This window comes from Halyomorpha halys, unplaced genomic scaffold (genome assembly GCF_000696795.3).
Source record: "Halyomorpha halys isolate HHAL.00 unplaced genomic scaffold, Hhal_1.1 Scaffold28.1, whole genome shotgun sequence".
NCBI lineage: Eukaryota > Metazoa > Arthropoda > Insecta > Hemiptera > Pentatomidae > Halyomorpha > Halyomorpha halys.
The window spans coordinates 35,544-43,778 of record NW_027110130.1 but is presented as its reverse complement, the minus strand read 5'-3'; the positions used below and the strand labels follow the sequence as shown (position 1 = coordinate 43,778).

At 31.9% G+C, this 8,235-nt stretch overlaps 1 protein-coding gene across 1 annotated transcript in view; it reads right to left on the bottom strand.

The window, feature by feature from the left end:
* Positions 1-3,488: 3,488 nt before the first annotated feature.
* LOC106683840 (tetratricopeptide repeat protein 17) overlaps positions 3,489-8,235 on the bottom strand; it is an 18,995-nt gene continuing 14,248 nt past the window's right edge. Inside the window, exons 8-9 of the mRNA XM_014425561.3 lie at positions 6,876-7,027; positions 3,489-3,689 (exon numbers count right to left, since the gene is read on the bottom strand). Coding sequence (XP_014281047.1) covers positions 3,582-3,689; positions 6,876-7,027 — 260 coding nt within the window. The 3' untranslated portion in view covers positions 3,489-3,581. The remainder of the gene's footprint in view (positions 3,690-6,875; positions 7,028-8,235) is intronic.

The following is an 8,235-nucleotide window of genomic DNA, read 5'->3' as shown; positions in this document are numbered from 1 at the left end:
ATTAATTAGTAATTTTATAACTTAAAAAATGTTACATAAATATGTATTTATTATATATTATATGAATAATATTTTAAAGAAATTATGTTAAAATAGGCTAAAGGAAGAAAAAGAAGTTATATATATATTCAAAATTTTACTTATTTTGTCTTATTTCTTCATGTACATAGTTTGATTATGTTCATTTTATTTAACCTTGCCTTATTTTGCCTTCATATCATGAGATATTAACTGACCAGCCTCTGCAAGCAGTTCACTGTTAGTTCTTCTCCTCCATGTGTTAGGACTCTGATCCCATATCGCTCCTGTAATTGTACGGAGAACTTTCCTTTCAAATCTCTCGATTCTGCTTTCTAGGGTACCTGTTAGAGCCCAGGTCACAGTCATATATCATAGCTGGTTTTATCATGGCATTGTATACCCTTAGTTTCAGATTTTGGGGGATTTCAGTATTCTTAACAGAGAGATGCCTCTGTTCCTGCTTGTTATACGCTGTTCTATCTCAGTTCGTTGATCATTTATTAATATTATGGTGGAGATGAGGTATTTGAAACTGTGTACTTTATACTGTATACTTTGAGAAATGATTTGCTGTTCAAGCAGACCATGTAGTTAGCGTGGATTTTTTGGCTTACAATCATATATTTTATTTTATCTTCATTTTCTTGCAAGCCGATTTCCTCAGCTTCTCTTAATAGGGTGTTTCCATGTCATCTAGGTTACTCCCTAGGACCACAATGTTATCCACATACCCCAGGCCTTTACGTTTCATTCCGACGTGCACCCAACAATTTTCGTGTGGTGTTCTAATACTTTTGTTCTAGGGCTAAGTTGAACAGCATTGACAAGAGTTCATCTCCTTGTCTCAGAATTGTTCTGACTTCAAAGGCTTCAGATACTTCTCCTTGTATTAGGATTCTGCATTTAGGATCATTCGTACATGCTTTTGTTAGTCTTACCAACTTCCTGGGGATTCCCATCTCAGTCATGATCTTTAAAAACAGTTTTTTTCTACGGAATCATAGGCTGCTTTGAAATCAACAAATAAGGCGTGCACATCCTGATCCAGGGCTCAACACATTTCACGATGGGAAAGGCTTGACATCAGTGAGCCACCAGAAAAGATGAAGTTGAATTGAGACTATAAAGCCTCCTAGTCCAAATGGATGCAGACCAGGAGCTGGACCTACCAGACGGATGCAGTGGACAAGGTGCAGCCCCATCAGGTGCTGAACCGATAGAACCACTTATATATTGTTAAGATTTGGAACCACTACTACTGCACCCTATATGCCAGAAATGGTGAAGAATGGGGAAAAAAACCAACCTGATCTAATTTCCATCGTTTTTCGATTATCTGTTTCTGGATGAAGATCTGATGTAGTGTGCTCTTACCTCTTCTGAACCCTATTTGATGGCCACCTATTATGTTCTCGCAATATCGAGATATCTGATTTAGTAGGATATTGGTTATTATATTCCAGGCCAGCAGAAAGAGAGCTATGCCTTTGTTATTGCCGCACTCATATCTGGAGCCTTTCTATAGATTACGCCTGTATTCCAGGCCTCTAGTATCCTTTCATCCTCCCATATTTTTTGGATTAGTTTCAATAGCTCGGTTCTGTGCCATCTTTGACCTGTTTACTCCTGGGGTCTTCCTTCTTTTCAGTCTGTAGATAGCTATTTTAACATTGAGAATATCTGTTTTTTCTACTTCTAGTGGGTCGAGGTCCTTAACATGATCCATGTCCTCGTCGTTCCTGACGTACATGATCCGTGGCCTCTCTTAGATTCAGAAGTTCCTACAAATGTTTATTACTTGGTCTCTGAATGCTATCAGTTTGCCATATTATCCTCACATTTGTGTGATTCTGACTTTATACTCTACCTTTTCTTTCCTGATGCTTGCGTAGAACTCGCATACGTTTCCAGTCTGACAGTAATCCTCAATAGTTTGCAATCTTTCTTTGAGGGATTCTCTTTTTGTTTTTATGATTAAATTTATTTGTCTTTCTTCTGGTGGCTATGTATTTATCTCGTGGTTTGATCAGTACTAGCTAGGCTGAGGACATTCATTTTTCTTCCCTCCTCCACTGCCTTTTCGCATTCTTCTGTGAATCACTTCTTGGCATTTTGTTACTCCTGAATACCTATTACTTCATAGGCTGATTCTCTTAGCCGTTTCTAAGACCTCCCAGTGTTCATCAACTGTGATGCCCTCTAATTCCAAGGGTTTGAATTTATTTTTCAGCTCAATTTAGAATTTATCTTTTACTTCAGGATTTTTCAGATTTTGGTCTTCATATCTTCTTCTTTAGACTTTTTCCAGAATTTTGTGGTTTCGCTCCTTAGCTTCTGACAGAATTTTATTCCGATCAGAATATGGTCCGAATCACAGTCTGCTCCATAATAGCATCTTATGTCTTGAATTGAGCTCTGATGTCTTTTGTATGTCGGCACATGGTCAATTTGGTTTTTCGCACCTTTAAGGCACTCCTAGGTGTACTTGTATATGTCTGTGTAGAAACATCGTGCTGCTGACCACTACACCTTTAGCTGCGGCCAGAGTAATACAGCAATACATCTCACTACATTATCATTGCTTGTTTTGTGAAGGCTTTGGCCTCCAATAATGGGCCTAAATTGGGGTCATCCTTCACCTCTTCAGTAGGTGCATATATGTTAACCAACAACCTCTAATTTGTAACACTTATTCTCTAGTTAATTTGGGTGAAATTCATGATTGATTTCCTTACTGCTGGACTAATAATGAAACCAGCTGTTGCATTTTTGCGTTTCTTCCTGAGTAGAATGGTGTGTAGCCGTCGATTATGGTATCCCCATCTTCCAGCCATCTTACCTCTTGCTACTATATACTGTACCTGGTTGAAAGTAATGATTTGCTTTATGAAAAGGAAGGATAACTGGCCCTTCCACAGTCAATATTACTGACAGTATTATTGAAGTGATAAAAAAACTGAAAAATTATTGAACATGTAAGCATTCGGACCATATTCTGATCGGAATAAAATTCTGTTAGAAGCTAAGAAGCGAAACTACAAAATTCTGGAAAAAGTCTAAAGAAGAAGATATGAAGACCAAAAGCTGAAAAATCCTGAAGTAAAAGATAAATTGATAGAGTTAAGTTCAATAATTAATATATGCTTTCTTTTTCTTATGAATGGAAAGAGACATTGGACAAGATCCTTACCGTTCAATATCATATATACAAGTAAGTATCAGTTGGACCGATAGTGTAGGAGTCTTCATGAATTAATCAGTTCAGCTTTTGATTGGCTGTCATTCTGACTGACCATATAGCATCCCTTATAGCTATAATCCAGTATTTTTCATCAGTGAATATTGACAGCATAATATTGCCCTTAATATTTATTAATAATAAAAATTAATTTATTAATATTATATATGATAGTCAAACACTTACATAGAAAAGATAGCTGAGGATTGAAAATAAATAATTTCATTAGTTAATAAATAAAATAACTTTATTTAAAATTGAACTTGAGTATAAAGAAAAAATATACAAAATTGACTTATTATTATAAATTGTTATTCACAGCTTATGGTTGCGATTTGTCAGTCTCCTCAGTGTGTTGCATACTAATATCAATGTTAGGATGTCCTTTAGCGTAATAAGGTCTTTTTATCTGTTGACTTATCTTCTTAGCCTAAAATGAACACATAATACATAATTTTTATAGAAATATTATAAAATTACATTATATAATTAGATTATACAAAATTTAAGGATTCTTTTAGTAATAATTCAATTAATTTTTTTTTATAATTCTGTTTATTACGTTTATACATACTTTTGTTTGTATGGCAGTTTATAAAGCAGTCAGTTGAGTGAATTTTCTCCGAGTATAAATTTTTAAAACATTAGTTTATGTTCGCCTTCTGTTCAGGAACTTACAAAACTATTATCCTTCCTACTGTTCTTTACAGATAGCGAAACATAGGCTTTTACAGTAAGGAAGGAACAACGCCTTAAGGTCTTGAAAATAAAGCATTTTTAAAATATTTGAACCAAAAAAAGAAGAGTTAAATGGAGAATTTAGAGAGCCTACACAATGCTCGACTGCGGGAACTGTATCCAGTAAATATAATTCAGGTTAAAACATTCTAGCGAATAGCATGGACTTTTAAGGTTGTAAGCCTTAGTAATGAACAGATCCCTAAAATGTTAAATTGAACCAACAGGTTAATGTATGAGGGGTAGACTGAAATGTAGATGGGAGGATTGTGTCTAGAATGGTCTAGTGGACTTAGGTTTAGGCGGGTGTAATTGGATGTATAGATGTATGTAGACACACGGCCGTCTGTAGCTCAGGTGGTTGAGGCGCAAGGCGGTACTCGTACAAACTCGGCCTGGGTGGTAGATGAAGAACTTGACCCCCCACCATGGTTAGAATGGGTTGATCACCTCTAGATAACCCCCCCCGTACATCAGAAATGACCAGGAAGGGGGATTATAAAAAAAGATGTATGTAGATAGCAATTGATGGTGTCAATACACCTTCAGGTTTTACTAATCCTTCATTATTATTATTGATGAATGGAATATGGTCTGGGTGCGGTAAAAAAAAAACTCAAATAGTAGATAATAATACTATTTTATTGAGCCAACGTTTCGCCACATGTTGCAGGGCTTCGTCAGGGCTAAAAAAGATACAAACACTATAGTTACAAAAAGGAGAAAAAACATAAGTGTAAAATAACAGGGGTATAAAATGTAAAAAAGTAAGATATTATTTTAATTATTTTAAACATGGGCCTGATTTTATTTTATTATTATTATTATATTAGGGCTTTAATTATTTTAAGCCCTGCAACATGGGGCGAAACGTTGGCTCAATAAAATAGTATTATTATCTACTATTTGAGTTTTTTTTTTTTACCGCACCCAGACCATATTCCATTCATTTATACACACGATCAATTAATAATCTTCCAGCATTATTATTATTGTTATTGTCATATTATATTCTTCTTTCTATCAGAGTTGAGCAATGAAACTAATAGCTAAAATTGTCATGGATACGATATTTATTTATCAGTGACTCATTCATGAATAAGGATCGTATCCACGGCAATTTTAGCTATTAGTTTCCACTATAGCTAATTTTTGCCCATATCTTCAACTATGTTTAATCAATCATTTAAAAATTTTGGGTAAAATTTTTCCTAAGTTATATTAAGTTTTTTTTTTATATATTTTAATATTATAATAAAAAATATCCATATAGTCTCAACATGTTTATTCTCTTATTCTTGTTTTGGCCACTCTCAAAGATCTTATTTATAATATCAAAGCTAACAATATTATTAAATTGTTGCAGGCCATTGTGTCTTAGTCAATAAGCCATTATTATTCATTATTTCACTTATTATAATCTTATCGTTAAGTGTCTACTACAATCTATCGTTGTACAATGTATTGTTGATAAAGTGATAGATTGTAGGTGATTGAATAAAATTAAAATAAGTGAAATGGTGAATAATGATAGGTTATTCACTAACAGGGAGAGTGCAAGGTGTTGGGGTTACGGATTTATTTCAAATTTGGTAGGGTGGTAAATTCAGTTTTCCTGTTGATGAAGATATATATATAGAGACCACTACCCAATAGTTTTTTAGATATTTGCAATTGAAGATGCAATTCACTTATTAAATTCAGTTCTGTAGCAAAAAATTACAAGTATTGGGTTTAGCATATCAGCAGCCCGATCCATTACAAAATATTTATTACAAAACAATAAATGATTTTATTGTTTTGTAATAAATATTATTCTATACTTAGATGAATGATAAAGATATTTCATTTCCAATTTATTTAAACTTTATTTAATATACATATAAATATTATCTAATATCTAAAATATATATATAAATCTTTATATGTGAAAATAGACGAAAATAAAGAAAAAGTTATTCTCCCTCCACGACTTGAACCCGATTCCTAATGAGGAGTTGTGTCCAGTCCCTCTCAAAGCTATGTCTTTCTCAAAACAATGGCTTCCAATCTTTCCCGCTTCCAGCCGACGGACGTCCTCTCACCAGGCAATCCAAACTCAGAGTCTCTTTTTCTTCTTGGGCGACTCTTGGTTGTTCTCCTTTTTTCAAGATGTCCACCCTTGCTAGACAGAAATTGATGAGGAACTCCTCATCCTGGAAACATCACTTTCCAATCGCGCCCAAACAAACAATGCTCGCCAAAAACCAAAACCTGTCTCGATGTTGCATGTAAACATTGATTATCGCACAACAGTTAGGGATTTTTGCAAATGATTTACTTTATGAATATTATTCTTTAGCACTATTTCTTGACTTCTATTTTTTCTTAAATTTACTCTATTTTCAATTATGATGGGAAGAGTTAAAATAGTTTTTATGATATTTGAATCTGCTCAACATGGCCTTGATTCCACAGACTTTTTGAAGGATACGTACCACCATCTTGGTTTTGTTTTGAATCACGAATTTATTATAGACAATGAAAATTGATTAGCTTGCTTTTTGGTTCAACGAAACAAATGAACAATATTAAAATGATACATAAAATATAAAACATATTAAAATCCCTTTATACATCAAAATATACTATTTACTCAAAAAGAGCATATTACAATATATATATATATTTCTTTTTATGGATTTTTTAAAATTTATTTAAATACCAAGATAATTACTAAAAAAGTTTAATGCAATACCTAAACTAGTCTTTTTATTGTGCACAAATATTATACGAGTCATTAATAAAATGTTTCTATCCGTATTTCTAGAATCAAATAACCTAATTTCATTTCTAATAGCAAACACACACACACACAAAAAAAAAAAAAGAAGCATACCTGTGCTTCAACTTTAGATAGTAACACCTGAAGAGATAAGAGATCTGTGTCAATTTTCTGTTCGTTTAATTTAAAATCTGGAGCCAAATCACATGATAAAATTTGATTTTCCTCGCCCATTGTAATAGAACAAGTTTCTTGAAGCTGCTTTTCTATATAAAAATAAAATAATGACAACTATTAATAATCTAAAAATATAATAAGTGAAAGTTACATAGTAAAATTAAATTTTAATCTTTATAACTTATTTTTGATGGTAACTTATAAATAATTAATAATTATTTTAAAATTAAGAATAATTAAATAGATTACACTACCTTACCAAAATTTTAAAACACTAAATTAGATTTAAATTGAGATTTTTAGAATTAAATAAAAAACTTTGTTTAAATAAATTAATTTTAATTTTATCCTTAAATTTAAATATTATTTCTTTAATTTGTTAATACTCTTTACTTTAATATTATTTTGAAAAATAGCGTATTTTAATCACTAACCATCTCATTAATCACCACCACTCTCTCTCTCTTACCTGTCACCTCATTTCCTTTCCTTGGCCCCTTACCATCGAACAGGCACACTTCCTATCTTGCTCATAATCTTTCTTTATGCTTCGTTTTTACTCTTATTCCCCTTTTCCATCTCTTGTATGCTTGTATTTTAATATTCTTTTTTATCTGTTGTTATTTTTGTTTTCTTTAATTGCCTAGAACCTTTTGTTATTCTTATTAAATTTTAAGCTTCACTGAACATGTTTTTTATTTATAATCTTAAACACTTTCTTGAGACTGGTTAATGTTATTTAAATAAATAAATTTAAATTTTACACATTTTATTATCTTTATAAGACTGACGTTTCGGCCATCCTCTTTAATTCTTTATCACAGTCACCAATTTTTGTAAAATAAAAAAATTTTAATTTTTGTTTTAATGTGAATATTGACTAATTAGAGTAATTATTGAATTGGCGTGGGCTGAATAGCCTGCATGAAATTGTGTTTTTTAAATTATTTAGTACTAAAATTGTATTAAGATCCTTATTATCCTCAGGGACATAACCGAAACGTCGGACTTATAAAGAGAATAAAATGTTTTGAGACTATAATGGATAAAATTTAAATTTATTTATTTAAACAACATTAACTAGTCTCAAGATAGTGTTAAATATTATAAATAAAAACTTGTTCAGTGAAGCTTAAAATTAAATACGAATAACAAAAGGTTTTTTTTATTTTTATTTTATTTTTATACCAGATCGGCCTGGTGAGCCTTACATGGTTGATATAACTTATATTATATATATTTTTTAACAGTTGATTATGAGGGGGTATAGTCATACAAATGACACCCCTAACTATAT